Source organism: Diorhabda sublineata, chromosome X (genome assembly GCF_026230105.1).
Source record: "Diorhabda sublineata isolate icDioSubl1.1 chromosome X, icDioSubl1.1, whole genome shotgun sequence".
NCBI lineage: Eukaryota > Metazoa > Arthropoda > Insecta > Coleoptera > Chrysomelidae > Diorhabda > Diorhabda sublineata.
In genome coordinates, this window is record NC_079485.1 from 38,692,082 (window position 1) to 38,713,618 (window position 21,537).

Consider the following 21,537-nt stretch of genomic DNA (forward strand, 5'->3'; position numbering starts at 1 on the left):
AAAGGCAGAAGGCATGTGCTTTTCTATTTCCTCCTTCTGTGAGAACATCGAACATTCTGCGACGACGCGAGTCGCAAATTTTCAGCGCCGACTACGATTTTACTAACGATCGCAGCAATGCGTTGCTCTACTCCCGACGCCCGTCGGCGTCTCCTCTGCAGTTGCACCAAAACTAAACAGATTTACGGTTATTAACTCTGCCCCTTAATCCTAACCCTCTCTGCTGTCTGCTACGATACGAATTATACCATAATATACAGGGAATTTTCACATTGTGCAGTATAAAAGATATGTATTCAACATTATCACCTACAGATTAATGTTTTCACGTCGATAAGATTGAAAGGAAATGAAATATAGAATAAACTTCTCAGTGACAACACTGCATAAATTTGGATAAAAATAGAACATTCCAAACCATTGAATAACAATATTGTCATAACGAATCTCCCACCCATTTTCAGGGAAACATGGAGATTGAAAAAACTTCATGAAATGATATGTCATTCTAGATTAGTTTGTTTTGTTTGTTGATAAAAGTAATAGATAGTAAATAACACGCACTACTCGAAGTACAATTTCTTTATAGTCGAGTATTTTTAGAAAAAAATGGCTCCTTACCCATTCACCCTACATTATTAGCATGAAATTTTCATTATAAAAATGCATCAAATTGGGAGTAGGTACGTCCACGTAAACCATGAAATTATTCAATCAATAAATAAACAATAGTTTTAAGATGGTGAAAATTCAATATATTCATATTATTTTATTTATATTTTTCAATCGATTGTAAAATCCGAATCCCGATTTTATATGCATGTCATTAACTTACGATTTATAATAATATGATGGATGCTGGTATTATTCTACTGTAGCATGATATGTATTATAGTTTACGGATGCCATGACTTTAGAACTACATATTTTGAAGTTGGTTTGTTGTTTTTTTTTAACCTTAGAATTTATTGGAAAAACCCTGGAGAAAACCCCGTGCATGTACTTACTTATAAATATGGCACGAAAATTGAAGCTTTTGATTAAATTAAGAAGTAAATAGCTTTATTTTAATTTGTACCATCTAAATAAATCAAATTTTCTACTGAGAACCCTCTAAAAATCAAGAAAAAAATGAATTTTCGGAAACTATAATCTAATGTTCGGGAAATAACCCGGTTCTCATGTTCATTGTTCTGAAACTGATAAGAGTTACTCGGATCGTATGATTTGACTCTTTCTACCATGATATACATCGGAAATACCCTGGTAGAATTATGATTAATTTCATATACCCCCTCAAAAAACTAAGAAAATACCGAGCTCTGGGAAAAAAATGGAAGTTTTTGATGGATAACATAACCCTCTAAAAATGAAGAAAAAAAATGATTTTTTAAGGCCTATCAGGTGCTCCAATGATTGTACCTTCTGCCCATGTGTGGTAGAAAATCCTGAGTATGGCAGAAAATTTTTATTTTTTTATATAATCAATTCAATCTGTGATAAGGTTATAAATAGAAGATCTTAACGAAATACCTGTGTACCAGTCTGTTCCTTCTATTTTAATCATGCCATCTTTACCCCAGCTCAAGTAAAATCTTTTGACTATCATTTTTTATAGCTGAAGAAACTAATTTCACCATGGCTTTTATGTCACCCCAGCATGTTCTGGTATAGATAAAAAATTGACAATTGAACAGTATAACTTAATTACTGTGCTTTATTTTATACCATTGGATCAGTTAGAATCTATCCACACGTAAGTCGACGAATATATATTTAATTTTTACCACTTTTGATATGCTTAATAAACATCTGTTTGAATAAAACGGGTCTTATAGAAATCTATTCTAAGAAAATCATATTTTACTATGTATCCTAGGGGTATACAACAAAAAAACATTAAAAACCACCATAAGGTGTTTTTTTATTACAATCCAATTTTTTTGTGATGATTTTTTAGGACTTTACCTAAGGGTGCAAATTAGATACTGACAATTTATAGGAATTACAATCGAAAACAAAGTGAAACATGTCGATTTTTCTAATGGAATTAATATTCTGCTGGATTTTTAATCTTACATCTTAAGATCACTTGAGCAGCTGATCCGCCCTAAAATAATAATATAATAATAATTTGTTTGCAAACAAAACATTTCCGATATTTTGCTGTTACAATTGGAAACTATTTACTCCTTGATTTAATCACAAGCTTCCATTTTTCTGTCTAAAGTATACGTTTTCCATGAACGAGGTATTTTCTCCGCTTTTTTGAGGAGTGCAAATTATTTAACAGTATTTTTCTGGTAGTAAAAATAAAAATGAAGGAAATTAATCATTATTGTGTCAGTATCTTTCAGTTTTAAAAGTTATTAATCGTCCATTTATGGTTATCTCCTTTTTTCAAAAATTTCAATTTTTTTTCAATTTCAATAATCAAACTATAGATAAGTGGGGCTAGAAAATGGAGAGTCCAATGAAAAAGTTATCGCTGGTAGGTGGTCATTAAACATTATTCATATGTATTTCTGAATACTACATACATACATTTTCCATGACATTTACCAAATGGTAGGACAAATCGAAATAAAAAGCATTACCATTAGATTATATATTTATTAACAGATATATATATATATTCATATATATTTTTTATTACAAATATTAAGGTATCGCCAAATTTCAGATATAAACCTTCATGTGAGCTAAATTTCTTATAAATATAAAGTTTTTTTTCAATTTTTCGAAGAAAAACGATTCTATAATATTTTATTTTACTTTTATCGGTAATATTTCGCCCCAGCTCTTATGAGGAAATTGGTCGCCGGTAAATAGTTGAGATAGCCCTAAAGAAAAATCGCAAATATCAATATATAGAAAATAAGAATCAATTTAGTTGCGTGGCATTCAAAAATACATCGATCAACGTCCATCTTGTTAAGACGACCATTATATTAGCATCAAAGTTTCTATTTTCAAAAAATGGTCGGATAATCCTATTTCCAAAAATTTACATCAAAATTACGTATCCAGCTAGTGAAGTTACTTATGTGACTAATTCCGTCGATTACCATTCCATACCATTCGATTACCAAATATAGTTGCCTATATTTCTGTCATTCTTTGTAAAGATCCACCATCGCTTTTTGTAAAGATGATGCTATGGCAATTCTCGAACCTATATTTCAAGAGGATTGGACGTACTTTCTCTCTTCTCAATATCTTAAACAAAGACAACTTACACCATCATTTAGTGCCAAATTTGCAGTAGAAGTTGAAAAGAACTCTCCTAATACGATTTCCTTCTTTGTTGTCTTCCAATTCTTGATAAATTTCTACCATCCCTGTTGAAAAATTTTTTATTAACAGCTGAATGGGACATATGTTTTCTTCCTGGATGCAAAAACAATTTCAAAAATTCATTTTAACTTCCCAAAATTGTTTACCTCTATTATAATTAGACAAGGTAGAAAAATAATTATACATCGTCAAATGTTATATAAACATATAAATATATATCCGTTGTAAAATCAAGTCATATAATCCCTTAAACTATTTTACAAATAATGGACTACACCTTTCCTACACTGAAGTCGCAAATGCAAATGGTAGGTATACAAATCAAATGAGATAATTTTTTTTATTTTCATCTGCTTTCCAAAATGTATTTTGGTCAGATGTAAAGCAATGCCAGCCGGAACATATAGTGTGGAAGATGTACTTTATACAGTAGAATCTCGGTAATTCGTATCCCGTTATATCGTAAATCTCGATATATCGTATAAAACTGGTGGTCCCTTGAAAAAATCTCGATAATTCGTAAAAACGCCATATATTTCGGTCCCCTCGGTATTGCGTAAAAAATTTTCCAGGTTGCAATGTGAAGGAAACGTCTTATAATTCGTATGACCCTGAGGAAAATCTCTACATAACGTATAAAAAGTGGGAGGCTTTGTTTACAAGTTCTGTATTGTTTATATGTAGTCAATATGGCGCCACAGAGAAGTGTTTATCAATCAAAACAAAAAAGGATATAATTTCGGCTGTTGCTAGTGAAGAGAAACAAATTGATGTGTCTCATCGGTTTAATGTCCCTCCATCCACTATCACCTCAATTTTAAATAAAAAAGATGAAATCATTGCGGCTAGCTCTAATAGCAAAATGAAACGTTTCAAGAAGGGTGAGTTCCCACAACTTGAAAAGGCTTTAGTTAAGTGGTTCAACCAGGGAGTATATTGCGAGAGAAGGCGAAGATTTTTGCCCAAAAATTAGATCTGTCAAGTGATTTTTGGGCTAGTGATGGATGGTTCGACCGCTTTAAGAAACGGCATAGCATTGCTTTTAAAAAACTAAGTAGGGAGAGTGCAAGTGTTTCAACTGAAGTTTGCTCCGAGTGGAAAGTATAATTAAAAGAAATAATTAAAGACTACGAAACCAGAAACATTTTTAATGTCGATGAGACGGGTCTATTTTACAAATGTCTTCCCGACCGCTCAATTTGTTACAAGGGAGAAAAGTGTCATGGCGGCAAGAGCAGTAAAGACCGGATTACCGTTTTGCTGACGGTCAACATGGTTGGATCGGAAAAGTTGAAGCCACTATTAATCGGTAAATCTGCCAAACCAAGGTGTTTTAAAAACATAAAAACTTTTCCTATGACTTATCGGGCCAACAAAAAGGCATATATGACAGCTGAATGGGTTATTTCAGTTAATCTTGACTTCCAAAGAAAAAATAGAAAAATTTTCTTATTTTTAGACAATTGTACTGCCCACAATAACATATCCCCTCTAAGTAATGTAAAGGTATTTTATATGCCTGCTAACACAACATCAGTCCTTCAGCGCTTGGATTAAGGAATAATTTTTATCGAAAGGAAGTAGTGATGCAGCTTTTAGACAGTCTTGAGGAAGGGGTTGAATACAAACTGACATTGTTTTCTGCTCTGAATATAGCCGACAAAGCCTGGAAAAATATAAGAAACCCGACAATAAAAAATTGTTTTCGAACTTGTGGTTTTATAAAGGAAGAGGAGCAGTCAATCATGGAACCAGAAGCACCGTTTGGATGGGACCTAGTTACACAAAATGAGGAAAATCCCGTCACTTTTAAAGACATCGTCCATTTTGATGATGACATTGCTGTAACAGGGATGCTCACTGAAGAAGAGATTTTAGCTCCAACAGAAGAAACGGAAGAAGAAGATAATGTCCTATAATACCTACAGTGGCTAAGCAATATATGAACAGCATACGCCACTTTTTAGCCCGATCTCAAGTCGACGAAAATGTGTTTGCGGCTATCAATATTTTAGAAAATGCTATTGACAGCACCAGACAACGCGGTTTAATTCGAAAGAAAATCAGGGATTATTTTAAATAAAATATTTACCTATCTTTGTACATACAAATTAATCTAATAATTTTGTAATTTCTTACTTAATTTTTTTTATGTTATATAAATAAAATATGCTATTTTAAAACTCTATGAAAATTTCATTATTCTACCCCACCCCTCCTTAAAAATTTCATAATCCCGATTTAGTGAATATCTCGATATATCATGTTTTTACACTGTCCCCTTGGAGATACGATATATCGAGATTCTACTGTACATCAATCATATTTGTAAGTTATAAGTATATAAGTTATATATAAGTAATAAATTTGATTTGAAATCAAATTCAATTTTCTGAATAGTGATCTCGGTAATTTAATAGTATGGTTAATAGGCCAAACAAAAAAATGGTATTTTGTCACAAATGCTATTTTTTCAATAAAATTGTAAAATGATATGTTTTCAAATACAGTAAATAATGGATGTATAGATGAAAATTGTTATGTAATGGACAAAATGAGCAAAAATGAGCAAGAATGACACCGCTAGGAGCGCGCTGATCACTTATCAGTCTACGTATAGAAATCAAAACGAAAACATTTTCACTGTCGCCATTTTTTATATATTCAAATTTAGTATGCGCGCTAAAAATTAAAATGCAGCAATCAGTGATGATGTGCGGGTAATTCGGTTGGGAAAAAACCAAAGAGCTATGGAAGAGTATCAACAAACGTGTAAAGTTTACGTAAACATCAGTTCAGTCTGGAAATAGTGCATTCAGTTTAAATATGATTAATCTAATATTCACAATGAAGATATAAGTGGACGTTCAAGCATTACTACCGACGAACTGGTTGCTAAAATTGATGAAAAGGTTCGTGAAACCGAGCTGTTACTTGGTTTTCCACATGTTTTAAGGATTTTATTGTTTGAAACTGTGAGGAGACGTGAGTGAATCACGTCAATTGCTAAACAAAATTGCAGTCCAAGGAGTGAAAGCACACACTTTCTCAAAAAAGGAAGAATTGTTCGCAAACCCCTCACAAATGAAAATGATGAAGAGTATCTTTTGGGATGGATAGAAAACGTGTACAACAATGAACTAGACGGTACTGTTAAACTTTGCGCGACCTTAGTAAAGCAATTCAAAACAAGCAAGGAAAGTTGACGTTTTTTTTAAATGCCCGATCTTATATGACAAACCGAACTTGAAAACGCCTTAGGTCATTCAAATGAGAGATACCTACTCCCGATGTTGTATCTAGTGATTTTCACTTAATTAGAAGAACTGGCTAACAACAACATTTTGAGGACAAGTTGCGGGTGCGCGTTAATGAGTACCAGGCGGCAAAACTCTGACTGAAGGAATTTCAAAGTTTGTCCACCGTCAATTTATTTGGCGACTGTTGTTTTTTTGATTCCAAAATGTTCCTTATTTTCTCAATAGTGCTTGTATAACCAAATAAATAAACAATTCCGGTATTAGTATATTGAAGAAATGGGCATACCAATACATCGTTTAAAACTGAAACTTTTATAATCATGTGGAATCAGTTCAATTGTTATTCTTGTGAAAATTATAAATCCAAAATTATTATCAAATTATGAAAACCAGTATCGATCTTTTCTAAAAAAGTCAAAGTACATAAATTACATGAAACGACGATATAAAGAAAGAATTTATTAGAATGATATCGGTTAGTAAAGGAACATCGGGCTTTTAGGAACTTAACCAAACGAAATAAATATCAGTCATACAATGACTAGAATATGAGCAGAATAATGCAAAATCTTAGATAGTCACAAATATATTTTATTTATTTTTATCAAACCAAATGAACACATTATAGTTTTATTCATGGACTATTAGATTATTTTTTTATAATTTAAATAAAAATAAACATTTTATACCTCTAAAAATTATCATTAAAAGCCTCACATACAGTTTATCATATTAAATTACAAATTTAATGGACACAGCTATTAAAAAAGTATCTTGGTATCCTAAATACTTATTTTTGGACAAAAAGTAACTAGTATCTTTGCTACTTCATAAAAGGAACTACCTTGCAATTTAAATAAGTATCTTAGATACCGGAAGTGTTTTTATTATGTTTTTGTGAATTGTAAATATAGAGTAAACAATAAAAAGGGATTATCTTATTCAAATAAACTGTAGTTATGTTTCCATGTTCTCAATTTTTCCATTTCTTTTCATTGGTTAAGGTTGTGTTATGTTATGGGGGTGTATGTCAATACACGAGTAAGTATAATCCACGTTTTATAGCAGGAAATATAAATCAGTACATATTATATCCAAACATATTAAGTCAGCACCTTTTCGCGAAAGTTATGTCAGCAGTCTTATCGACGAATACATGCAAAATTGCAAACTGATATATATATTATTTGAGTGAACTGATATGATAATTATTTTCTGTCAAGCTCCTATGTTGTACACTTAGTTGAAAAACTTCATTTTTGTTGTGAGAGAGTATTGTGCAATTAAATGAAATAAAAATGAGAAAGTCAATTGCATCCAGTACCATTTGCAATTAAAAGAAAATGTCCTTATGGTATTTGACTTTTCATAAATTAATGTTTGCGTGTTGTTGAACAAATCAGTAAACATTATCGAAAAAAACTACAATCAATACCAAAATTGTATTCTCAAGTAAAATATGTGGCGAAGATGTAAGTCCTACAGATTTGTAAATAGACTATTTGCATAGTGGAAGTGATGAAAATTAACTTTTTAGTGGCAAATTAGCCAGCTAACTTATAATAAGGGCTAGAATGGGGCGATTTGATTCTGATAGGAATATTAATCATTAAAAAAATGTCAATAAAGTACTGAAATTGAATTATAAAAGTTACGGCAAAGCGTAATGGTAGTATATAGTCTGCAAGAGTTTATAATACATATGTTATAGACGTCAAAATGAACTATCTGAAAAAATGAAGATACCATCTATTGGTCGCCATAATTTCTGAAACGTCATTTAAACCCATTCCTTTAAACATATCCTAATAAAATCGAAAATCTATAGTTGACATTAAGAAATACATAAATAGTACTAATAACAAATAGAAATTAAGTGAAAATAAAAAATAACTGGAGCTTTGAACACAATTTTATCGAAGTATAAGAGTTAGAATAGTCAATGTCTAGATATCTACAAACTGTAATTGATATTCAAAAAGGGCAGTTTTGTCAATATACAATTTTTTCCTTGTTTTGTTTATTTTGAATTTTGCATCATTCAAGCTGTGATATTGATTAAATAAATATTTTTTGTTATCTAGATATAATAAAACAAAAAATAATAATCATTACAACCTAAAGCTTTTAATATTATTAGGAATGTTACTTTAAGTCAAGTTTTCACTTTAGCAATTTATTAAGCATATAGGAATACAAAAAATAAAAAAAAGGCACTGCCCAGAAGAAATGAAAAAAGGTTTTAAAAAACCTCAATTTGCACAGAGACTCCGGGAAAAGAAGAAATTGAAAAGGAATATAAAGAGAACAAAATAATAAGTAATAAGAAAAAAATGCAGCCAAAGATATTAAAATTGATAATAACCACAGTAGCAATGAAGAGAAAGACTATTTCTGCATAGTCTGTTTGAAAAGACAGTACCTGTAAACATGTGAATCAGTGAGTTGAATTGAAAATTTTGGTTGGGCTCAATACTATGTATTTTACAAAATGGTTATATGTTACAATTGTTTCTCAATATTACAAATTATCTACTCACTCCAACTAGTGTTAACAAAAAATAGGAGAACCAATATTTCATTACACCCTTCTGCAAAAGGTGAACTGCAGATACTAGTTATACAATTAGTTTGAAGTTTCAAAGAAGCGATGTTTTATGCTTAAAAACGGATATAACAGTGTCATATTCAAAGGGCGCTAGCTCCCTTAGGAAGAACTTCTGAATAGAGGCAACTTAGGTTTGATGGAAATAAAATCACATCCAGTATCTCTACTTTGCATTTGGCAATGGACTTTCCAAACTTAACTCTCTCCACATACTGATAATGAAAGTTTTTAAGCTGTTCAATAGTTATTCTATTTATAATATATTGTAATCATTATCTGCGCAAATGATAAAAACAAATCCCTAAAAATATTACAAGTTTTTGAAGTGGCATAATTGTTTTTGGATTTTAACATCGACATCAAAAATAATGTTGTTTCTCGTAGGTCTATTAATTGAGTATTGGATTACTTGAAATAAATCTACTTGACTCAATATCAATTAAGGAATTATGTCCTACAGTATCTGGAATGGGTAAAGGTTTGGCTACACCAATTCTTACAATTCCTCTTGGAGCACCTTTAAGAGCTTGTACAGCTTGATCCAGGGAAGCATTTTCTAATAATGTATCATTAACAAATAACAAACGATCACCCGGGATTAATCTTCCATCAAGTTGCGCCACTCCACCAGGAACTAAACTTCTAATTACAATAACAGTGTCATTTGGATCAATAGGATCCTGATAATCTAAAATTGAAAATCCTAATCCTCGTTCGCCCTTAACTAATTCAATTACTTGTGGATCTGAGCTCCACATAGCTAAACCAGTTAGTGGTTCTAGTGAACGTGACTTCATTTTGGTAAAAGTTTGATCTGAGGATCCTAATACTGTAATACTACTTGCTAATGACCCATCTGATTTAGCTTTAACAAGTCTATCAGATACAGGTAGAAGATTATGTAAGCTTCTGTTTAAAGATCCTCGTTCTGTAATTGAGTCCTCTCTCTGAACTAATAAATTAAATGGATTTCTACCACATACCATACACACATTAATGGGTAGTTCTTTCAAAATGCTCACAACCTCATGATGATTCATTCCTAAAAGTTTGTGGCCATTTACTTCTAGCAATTCATCTCCCGATTTTAAGGTGCCATTTCTTCCTACTGGACCTTCTGGTAATATTGATCTGATATAATGATGTGGTCTAACTTCTTGTCCATCCTCTACATCTACAGTGCCTTCTAAACTAATGCCTAATCCTCCTTTCTCTCCAAATTTGGTTAACTGTGCTATAATTATTTCAGTATCTGGGCCCATTATTTTTTGCCACTTCTTTTGAAGAGCTTCTTCATTTATAGCTTCGTTTTTTGAAAACACATTGTAATTTTCCTTATGGACCTGACTGGAATCATGAACATTACTACCATTTAGAATTAATGTCCCTTCTTCTTTGAGAAATCTGAAATTTACATAAAATACGGTATATTTAGAATTTAAAAATGTAAAACTATATCCAGATACCGTGATTAGTACACATGAAGTATGATTAAATTAGGGTCAATGTGAATTAGGCCTATAGGAAGAGGTGTAGATTGAAAAGGCAACTAATAAAGGATGTACAAACACTTCTCTATTACCGTGACACATCAGGTGGAGACGCCGGTTTTATCTCGCTAGCAGCAATAGCTTGTTGTAGTTGCTCGTATTTGGGCCCATGTAGATATCTCTCTAAACATAATTTGACAACATTTCCAGAATTCCTCAATACTTCAACAGCTTGAAAATTGGTATATCCTTGTAATGATTGGCCATCAACTTCCACAATTCGATCATTTACTTTAATTTTGCCACTTAAATCTGCTGCACTACCTTTATTGACACTTTTAACAAATATTCCAGAAAGCTCTTCTTTAACACAAACATAACCAGCAATTGTAATACCCAAACCATTAGCATCTTTCTCTAATTCTACATCAAACTTTTCCATTTCTGGCATTTTTACAACCATATCCAAATTTAGTAATGGTAGAGAAGATGACGCTCGAACTCTAGATAACCCAGAATTTCCATATGGCATAGATACATCATTGTGATACAAATCTGTATCAATGTTTCTTTGAAAAACTGGTTCATGATTATGCTGAATAAGATAATTATCCAACTCGACAAAATCTTGTAGTAAATGTGTAGGGACAAGGGGTGCAGCACTTCCCAGATACCTATATTCAGTGGAAGTTATGGGTACTGGCCTGGCAACTACCAATCTCACATGAGTACCAGATTGTCGTAAAACACCAGCTACTGCCTCTGAATTCATTTCTTGAAGATTCACTTCACCAATCTGTAATATTATAAAGATCATTTTCCAACCACATATAAATTTAAGTCACTACTAAAATAATAGATCAAATGAATATATTTTTTCATATAACTTCCATATAAACTGAGGTAATTAGTATCCCAAAACTATCTCTGTCTTACCTGCAGAATATGATCACCACTGTGTAATCTCCCATCACGATCTGCAACACCACCAGGCAAAATTGTTTTTACCACTATACCCATATTTCTCATTCCTAAAATACCAAACCCTAAGCCAGATCCATCATTGACAAGGGTAATGTTTTCAATCTGAGACCATTCACTCTTTATTAATTTTATTAAATCAGGTTCAGTTTTAGAGCTATTACTTCCCACAGAAGGAGATCGTTGAAGTTCATCATCATTTGAGTTATTCTGTATGAGGTGTAATGACTGAAACAAAAGTTAATTATTTCTATAAATAACTGATAAGACAATAGATAATAACAAACAAGGACTGTTTTATTTTACCTCAGGATTGCTTAGTTCACTATTCAGTTTTGGGCTATTGGCTAATAACATATGGTTCTCGGAATTATTTAAAATTGGTATTTGAGGAGAACTAGGTGAAATAGGTGCAGAAGGTACCCTTTGTTCATCAAAATCTCTATTAGGTGGATAATCATCTGTATAATCTGGATCATATAATTCACCTGCTGGAGGTACATTCAACACTAATTCACCTGCAGCTGTGATATCAAAATCAACTGGTAAAATTGAAGGATGCTGTCCAAGCTGCTGATTTAATTCACTTATTGAATCCTGTACAGTAACTATACTCCGAAAGACTGGATTCTCTAAAACGCTTATTAACAGATGTAAGTCCTGACTTGTATTTAATTGAAGTTTTGGGTCTCCCAAGTTGTCAACTGTTTGCTTTATGTCTTCCAATAGTTGCAAAGCACTAGAAATATCCGCGTTAAGGTGCATTTTCCAATTATAAAGGATATTTGTACATCAGATGGACAAATAACGGATTTCCCAATGGTTAGCAAGAACTGTTATATATTTAAAAAAAAAGCATATATAACAAGCAAAAATAATTGTCGCTAAGCGTTGGATAACTAATTTTTGATTGTTTTTTTAAGAAATATACAATTTGTTGAATACGCAACCATATTAAAATATAATGGTAATAAAATACTGAAATTGTCACAGAACAAAATATTATGCATTGACCACAAAACAGTAAAAGGTCTTGACTTGCCTACTAATCGTAAAACTACCGGTGTCACATGTCACATCTGTAATACTCTGCAGTCATATAACAAATTTATTTCTCACTACAATGAGTACATAGGAAGTGATGTACTGTGTAAAAAATATTTACATATGTATGCTAATATAGATGTATATAACAAAGTACACCAGTAAATGAACTATCGAGAGTCGCATTTGAACAAAGCTAATTGTTAGATGGGTTGATCCACAGAACATACCCTAAGGTTGACTGTCAATGTCTTCAGATTGGTACTGACACTCCGCAGAACTGTGAAACAAACATACATTTGTATTTGAAGTTTGATGAGTTTTTGTGAAGACCATCATATATAATCTTCATTAATTCTGTAATAAAATACAAATATCCGAATTTCCCGTTCCCAATAATGGCATCCAGAGTTATAAAAAGAGACACAATTAGATTGGGCCAATGCATATTCAGGGTAAAATTTTTATTATATAATCTCATATATTTACATTCCACCTTAATTTCATTCCTTTTTAGGCCCAATCTACTATGTCAGCATTTGAAATTCAACATAAAACTCCGCTTATAAAAAAACAAGTAAGTTGCTGGGATACGTATAAATTGTAGATTCTATTTTCAATGATCTTACTTAAATGTGGATAACCAAAATGAAACTTATAATTTTGGTTTTGAAATGTTTTATTTTCATTAATTCAATAAGAACTTTTTCGGAAGTGAATCGTATTGATTTTAGGATTGATAAAAGTAAGAATAGAATTATTCACTTTTAATTTAGCTAAGCATTTTCAATATGTTAAATTTAGTGTTCTCACTTTATCAAAGAAATTTCCAATAGAAAGCAAAATATTCCACCATACTTTAAGTTAAGATTATTGCATCCAAAGTATAAGTTTAATTCTCCAGAGATCACAGTTTTGTTTTTATATATCATGAAAAGGTATTTGGTGATTATCTAATAAACCTATTAATATATTTTATGTCAATATTCATTCATTTGATGGGTGAGCTTTTAATTTTACTTAAACAGATGATATATAAATTTCTTAATTTCTTAGACCTTTTATATATGTTTTCATTTAAAAATTTTCTTGATTTTAGGTCTCTTCTGTTTTATAATTAGTTTTTTCTATAATTTTTGAAAGATAAAAATTTGACGTTTCAACAACTTTCAGTCTTTATCAAAATATGATTTGACACTTTGTTTGTCAGCTAGAATATGAGCATTTTTGTATTGGGCATGTGGCAAAATTGAATATTCATGCTGAATATTGAATTTTGTAGTATATGAATTTAATGTTTTTACAAGAAATTACACAATTTAAAACTACCGTAAACTGTTTCCCAGGTAATGAATACATAAGTATTTGAAATCTCTGAATATATTTAAGTTAATGCCCTTTAGTGTTTAATTTTGCCATATTCCTAATATGAAAACACTTTATATATAATTTCAGAGTTCAATTCCTATTGCTCTTTATGGTGGAAGAAATGCAGTATCAATGTTACCTGGCGGAGGTATTGGACCAGAGTTAATGGCATATGTAAGGGAAGTTTTCAAATATGCTGGAGCACCAGTAGACTTTGAAGTAATTGATATTGACCCAAAAAGTGAAGATAATTTGGAGTTGGAATATGCATTAACTTCAATTAAACGTAATGGGGTAGCTATTAAAGGTAACATTGAGACAAAAAGTGAGAGTGCTGGAGTACTATCCAGGAATGTAGCCATTAGAAATGAATTAGACTTGTATGTTAACATTCTTCATGTTAAATCCTATCCTGGAGTTCCTGCTAGACAGAAAGATATTGATATTGTAATTATCAGACAAAATACCGAAGGTGAATATGCTATGTTAGAACATGAGGTAAGTTTGATTTTAACAATTGATAAAACAAATAAATAGAAGGAAATATGCATTAGTTGCATGAACTTTGAACCATATATATCTTGACAATGGAATACATCTAGTATTTTTTTGTTGCTTGTTGTAAAGTCTGCTAAGTATATAATCTCAAAATTATTACAAATCTTATGAAAACTTCTTTGTTTTTCTCTCTTACTAAGTAGTAAATTTAGAATTTTAAAAGCACAAAAATGCTAATAAGTCACCCAAGCTAATATGATAGTGTTTATTCTTAATTTAACTGGTTAATTGCTCTTTGTAGTCAATAACCTTGCAGTTTTTTTATTGTATTGTTATTTCTGTCATATCTCTGTAACCGGGTCTTTGTTTTCCTTTGCTAATTCGTTTTTGCCATACCAATATCTTTGATACTCATGATTTTCCTAATTGTTGTATAATTATTTTCTTTTTTCTTCTTTATAACAAGGTTGATTTTTTGTTATTGTTTTTGCGACAAAGTATAATGGTGATATTTATATTGTTATAAGTGTATCTTTTCAGAGTGTAAATGGCGTTGTAGAGAGCATGAAAGTTGTTACTGAATCAAATTCTGATAGAGTAGCACGGTTTGCCTTTGAATGGGCAAAAAGACATGGTAGAAAGAAGATCACCACAATTCATAAGGCAAATATTATGTAAGTATACATCTGAGATTCTAAGATGAGTCATAAATAGGAATTTTCAATAAACAATTCTTGATATATGTCATTATTACTTTTATAATCATTTGCATTCTGAGTACACTGTTTACACTACCACTACACCAACACTCACAATTACACTGTCTGACGAGCGTTTTGATAACCAAATTATCGTCTTAAGAGACTGAAGGTAAAGTTTACCTTAACTTGGTTATTGAAATGCGCGTCAGACAGTGTAATTGTGAGTGTTGGTATAGTGTTAATGTAAACAGTGTATTCGGTATGATATCTCCCAACAGTTCCAGAAATTCCAACTTAATCATTTGCATTGTTATAAAAAACTGAATATTGTTTTCAGGAAACTATCTGATGGACTTTTCTTAGAAACATCAAAAAGGATTGCTAAAGAATACCCTGAAATTGAACATAACGAAATGATTATAGACAACTGTTGCATGCAATTGGTGTCAAAACCTCATCAGTTTGATGTAATGATCATGACAAATTTGTATGGAAGTATAGTATCTAATGTTGTGTGTGGCCTAATAGGAGGAGCTGGTTTATTATCTGGAAAAAACTATGGAGATCATGTAATATTAAATCACAATTTTTTGTATCTTAAAGTGCATGAAGTTTAAGTATAAGTATAATTTTTTGTTGATTCATATTCATATCAAATAGAAAAAACAAAATTAATTTATCTAAGACCCATCCATGTTTTCCTACAAATGTCGTGATATTTAAATTAGATTGTCTTTTGAGATTTAAACATCTATGTGAAGCCTTCACTTTCATCTCTTGCATAGTCAAGATTTTGAGAAAGGTTGCAGTTTTAGGATTGTGAAGAAGTTTTAATTATTCTATGGACAATTTACTATCAATTGATAATTAACATAATTGTTACTCGTTGGTTACTTCAACTAGACTTTTATAGTTGAAGTAAATCTTTTGCACCTATTATTTAGTATTGCAATATTTCACTGAAAAAATTTTTTGAAACACTCATACTGCTGTTTATTACCACTATACCATCATTCACTATGGCGTCATCTGGGCCTTTAGACCTACCTTAAGTCCCTGATTCATTTCCTATCCAAAGAACCAGGCAGTGTAATTGAGTTGGTGTAGAGGGAGTTAGCCTAAAGAAACAATTTACCCACATCCAATATTTAGTTGGTTTAACCTTTGGTTAATTTGAATACATCTATATTTATGCCAGGATTTGTCTCAAGAAATTTTACATCTATAATTTGTAATTAAACTCTGTTTTTAGAGGATCATTAATTTTTCATTTCTTAATTTGAATACAGAATTTATTTCACCTATTTTTTAGTATGCAATTTTTGAGCCTGGTACACGTAATACAGGAACTGCTATTGCTGGAAAGAATATTGCTAATCCAATTGCTATGCTTAGTGCAAGTGTCGACATGTTGCACCATTTGGGACATCAACAGCATGCTAATTTGATTCAAAGAGCTATTTTCAAAACTATTTCCGAAGATAAAATCCACACACCTGGTAAGAGCACTTCAAAATTTCAAAACAAAATAAATGATCTTTTCTTGTTAAAAATTGAGAATTATGTTTATTTTTCAGATTTAGGAGGTACTGCCAAAAGCACAGACGTAGTTCAAAGAATCATTGATCACATATTACAAGCTGACATCAGACCATGGTAATTTTCATTGTTCTGAATGTGTGTGTATGGTGATGGCACAGGACTAATATTTAACTCATTCATTTTTTTGCTAACAACTTTTGAGGCTAATAATTTCATTAACGCGTTTGTGCACGTTCTGCATTTTGTTGTGATTGAACTATCTATTATAATATGAGTTGTTTTTATCCTATTTCTTATTTTTTTTTGCAGATTTCAACAAACCGATAGTATTTATGAGTATTTTGTAAAGTGTTATATGTAAGTTATTTATTGTAAATAATAAATTCACTGTTAAATGTGTTTTCATTTTCCTACTGTAACTGAATCAAATTGAAAACAAATAAAAAATTTAATTCTTATCATAAAAAACTTCGATTCACTACCGAAGTCGAAAAAAATAATAAAATCAATTTCCTTGATGCCACATTACATAAAATTATCAATAACATAAAAACAGAATGGTATATGAAACCAACTTAGTCATCAAGATATTTGAACTTCAATTCATATCATCCTATGTCTCAAAACAGATCAGTAATAAGTTTGGCCGATAGATCTATCCAACTATCAGATTCTGAATTTAGATGCTTAGCTATTCAAAAAGCAAAAACTGCATTGATAGAAAATTATTCGGAAAAAATGATAAACAACATATTCAAGAAAAGGATAAACAGACACTACAATCGATTAAAGAGCGGAAACGAAACATCAGAACAAAAAACGTTTTTCCTTACTATATGTACAAGGACTTTCCCAACACCTATCAAATTATTTTAATAAATATGATATTAGTAATAATAAAATTGAAATCTAGAACACCAAAAAACAAAAGAAGTAATATATATCAAGTGCCTTGTACTAATTGTGACGCTGTCTACATAGGGCAGACCTCTTAATAATTTTTAGAAAATAGTCTATTAAAAAAATAGAGCTGCATTAACGAACCATGAAATGTCAAAAAAACATAAATTCAATTATATTCTTGGAACGGAATCTAATACACGAAAAAGAGAATTTTTGGAAATGGTTGGCATCCATAAGAACGAAAAAGCTGTAAATGATGAAAAAGACCTAAATAATTTAAGTAAAATTTATAGATCAATTTTGTAAATTCTAATAAAACTACAAATAATTGGATTGATTAAGTAATGCTACATATTTGAGATGTAAGGACTAATTCTACGTTTCCTCCTCTTCTTCAAACGCTTGTACAGTATCATAAACGCTATTAACTTATTGCGATTTATCACTCAACACGAGCCTGTACGGTACATGCTGTACCGAATGATGATTTGGTATCGATCTCGACCAAATTACCAATATTGTGATATACACTCTAGATATATGTGCATTAATTATTATACACGAATCATATACAAAAGAGGTTTCCACCATTCCTTAGAAAAAACAATATTGTATTTATAAATGTATATCATTAATGAAATTTTACTTACAATAATTAATTTTCGGTGATTTTTGATATTAATGATTGTAAAAATTTTTAAAATCATAGAATTCAATATTCAAATTGACCTTGAGAGAAATATTGATTGTGATTACTATAGGAATTTTTATTAATTTTTAATTGGTTAGATTATTAATGACGTTAATTTTTATAGGTTAAATAAGGATAAGCTCTAGTGAATGATGCTTAATATTGATTGGTAAATTAAATTTCAAAAGGTTAGGTCGTTATAAGTGAAGTTGAAATTTATAAGTTAAGTGAGGTTAGTTAGTTGTTAATGGCGTGGAATTTTTATAGATTTTGAAAAAACAAAATCTATATATATATATATATATATATATATATATATATATATATATACATATATATATATATATATATGTATATATATATATATATATACATATATATATATATATATATATATATATATATATATATATACATATATATATATATATATATATATGAATTGTAAAAAAGTCTTCGCCAGCTATATTATGAGCGGTTTCTTATTGTTAGTCCACTTTGGTGTTTCGTTGCCACGTTCCCAATAAGAAACCTCTCTCTCTCTCTATATATATATATATATATATATATATATATATATATATATATATATATATGATTTTCAATTGAACCCTTACAGCAAGAAATATTGTTCCTGATTTTTCGTATACTTGCTTGCATTTCTGCACTCCTGATACAAAATCGATCTTAAATAAAATAGTAAATATAGAACTCTGCGATCTTAGCACATCTCATGTGCGGAATTTCGATTGACGAATTATATATATACCATCTGAAATATCAGTAATTGGTCACAAAAGGTTGGCTTTATTAATTTATTGTTAGAAAATTTTTTATTCAAGGTCGTTGAGAAATTTTAGCACCTCATTCGCGAAAAAAATTTAAAATTCTACCTATGCGCGATCGAGAAGCTTTCGCTGGTAATTGGTAGCTTATATAAATATTTTTGCGTTACTCAAGCTTTCATGTTAGAAAAAAGAAACCAATTGATTATGACTGGTGGATTGATTGTGCCTTTTCGGTAAATATGAATGAACTTGACTGATTTGAATTTAAAGTTACAGGGTAAACATCTGATTGTCACTCAAATGTATTCATAAATTCAAGCGTTTGAAACAAAGTTGATATACATTTAATTTGTGATAACTTTATCTGTTACAGTATTAATTTCAATGCTTAATTAGCTTTGTAATTGTAGTCAAAACGTCGTTTGCAATAAAAAATTGGTACTTATTCCATTCCAACTATGGCAAATACATACGATATCATCTTCAAAGATATGAGCTTCCACGACTTTGGCCATAATATGTTTCACTTTGTTGCTGATAGATACCCAGTCAACATTACCTTTATAAAATCTATACAGCTTTCAATACACATTAAATGTCAATTACAAATTAACGTATACTTTAAGTTTTGGAAAAGGGAAAAACAAAAAAGTCATATAGCTGCAATTTCAGGAAATGGTTATTACGTATACTACTAAATTTAAAAATAATATACAGAGTATAGTTATCGGAAGTTCAAGGGTCCGAAATATTTTGGCTAATATTTGGGTATAATTTGTGAAGTCTGGAAAATTATAGGCTTTTTGAAACCACAAAGATAATGCCTATCTGCAGTTGAAACTGGACCTGTTTCCAGTAAATACTTTGATTATCAAAATTTATCTATATTTGCCTGAAAAATTCAATAAACATTTCAATACATCTCTTACATTTCTGATCTATAAGCTGTACTACTCACATGATGTAAAAAGATTACAAGGTGTGCTATTGCGCACCAGCTGGGAAGCAGCCAATGAGAATTCTCTCCCAAAAGACGCGCCAATTTGATGAGAGACGCGCAGAACGAGTCGAAAATTAGCCCTCGGGAAGAGCACACGTTGTAGTATTTACATCATGATTACTCAGAACTATTAGAAATAGACATCTCTGATCTATGGATGGTGGTTCATGGTAAAAAGTTATCTTCTGCACATTCACATATTTGCTGTAGTGTTCGTTACTGAAAATCACTTTTTCATTATTTTTGTACTTCTTATTGATCACATTTCAAAAAATTAGCAGGGCCGGATTAAGATTTATAAGGCCCGGGGCTAAAATAATGACGGGGCCCCCTTAAGGAATTCGAAAACCCGGAAAAATTCACAAAATAATATCAATACGTTAGATTTGTGGTATCAACACATCAAAAAATACAAAATAATTTCCAAATGATGGAGCCCTCTTGGACCTGGGACCCGGGGCTATAGCCCCCCCAAGCCCCTAGCTTAATCCGGCCCTGAGCCTAAGAATAATGCGAATGTTAGTTCACTGTCTGTTATCTAAAATGATAAAAGTGCCTATCATCGTACTAAACTAATTTGTGAAAACAAAAATTGAATATTCTTCCACAAGTAAAACTCCCAAGTTAAAGAATATATGTAAAATAAATTTTTGAACGAAATTTTGTTATTAGAGCGTATTATGTACAGCTAATTTCTTTATTGTTAGATGCTGGGGTCGGTTACATAATTAAAGTTACCAAAAAAACTGATTTAAACTTTTCATTTAATATGTATTCTTATATTGCTCGTGAATATGCAACCAAAGAAGCAATTGGAAGGCGAATAATAATCTCGTAGTACCTGACATTCCTATTGAGGGCACCACCGTGTCTAAAAACACAGTCAACATAATTACAGGTAACAGCATTTGACTACACCGTGTCCTGTGAGTACAATTGTACGTAACTACGGTTGATAGTGCTTCGTGAACACTATAAATTGTCTTACCTTGTGACTCAGTGTTATATTAAAGAAATCAAAAAATGCTAAGGATTATTTAAAAAAACGGAAATATTATTTAATACAGGTGAGTGTCAATTATTTTTTTGAAAAACGGTACACGTCTGCAAATGCTCCAATTTTTTTATGATATGTCACCTTCATAAAGTAAATAAGCAAAAGTAGTGCTTGCCCTGTGTTATGATTTATTATTTGTTTATTATTTTGCCGTTGAATGTGTAAAACAGCTTGCGGAACAGTGGAGGTCAAGTTATCGGGTTCCATGTCCTTGTAGAATTCTTTGGGTACCGACAACGGACCGGTACCTTCGACTTGTGCCTCCGATTCCAGGACCTGCTCCAGGATTTTTGACGTTTCGTAAGAACC

The 21,537-nt window shown here is 31.0% G+C and overlaps 4 protein-coding genes across 5 annotated transcripts in view; 3 read left to right on the top strand and 1 right to left on the bottom strand.

The window, feature by feature from the left end:
- Window positions 1-2,650: 2,650 nt before the first annotated feature.
- Window positions 2,651-12,662, bottom strand: LOC130451365 (patj homolog). Its single transcript, XM_056790343.1, has 4 exons — window positions 11,943-12,662; window positions 11,592-11,864; window positions 10,748-11,451; window positions 2,651-10,569 (listed from the first exon to the last, which is right to left on the bottom strand). The coding sequence occupies exons 1-4, from the start codon at window positions 12,399-12,401 to the stop codon at window positions 9,555-9,557; spliced, it is 2,451 nt and encodes an 816-aa protein (XP_056646321.1). The 5' UTR covers window positions 12,402-12,662; the 3' UTR covers window positions 2,651-9,554.
- LOC130451092 (tigger transposable element-derived protein 6-like) lies at window positions 4,570-5,216 on the top strand. The gene is made up of 2 exons (XM_056789888.1): window positions 4,570-4,803; window positions 4,875-5,216. The coding sequence occupies exons 1-2, from the start codon at window positions 4,570-4,572 to the stop codon at window positions 5,214-5,216; spliced, it is 576 nt and encodes a 191-aa protein (XP_056645866.1).
- A 240-nt stretch (window positions 12,663-12,902) lies between the features above and the next one.
- On the top strand, window positions 12,903-17,184 carry LOC130451499 (isocitrate dehydrogenase [NAD] subunit gamma, mitochondrial). 2 transcript variants are annotated; one of them, XM_056790539.1, is made up of 8 exons: window positions 12,903-13,135; window positions 13,198-13,257; window positions 14,136-14,546; window positions 15,087-15,220; window positions 15,585-15,816; window positions 16,560-16,746; window positions 16,825-16,903; window positions 17,099-17,184. In XM_056790539.1, coding segments are annotated over exons 1-8 (1,161 nt in total). In that variant the 5' UTR covers window positions 12,903-13,078; the 3' UTR covers window positions 17,100-17,184. The 2 variants fall into 2 exon arrangements, with proteins under 2 accessions (XP_056646517.1, XP_056646516.1); XM_056790538.1 differs by having other exon boundaries at window positions 12,930-13,135; window positions 16,825-17,184.
- A 3,587-nt stretch (window positions 17,185-20,771) lies between these two features.
- Window positions 20,772-21,537, top strand: part of LOC130451500 (myosin-VIIa) — a 54,303-nt gene continuing 53,537 nt past the window's right edge. The window contains exon 1 of the mRNA XM_056790540.1: window positions 20,772-21,238. The gene's annotated coding sequence lies outside the window, so the exon portion shown is untranslated. The remainder of the gene's footprint in view (window positions 21,239-21,537) is intronic.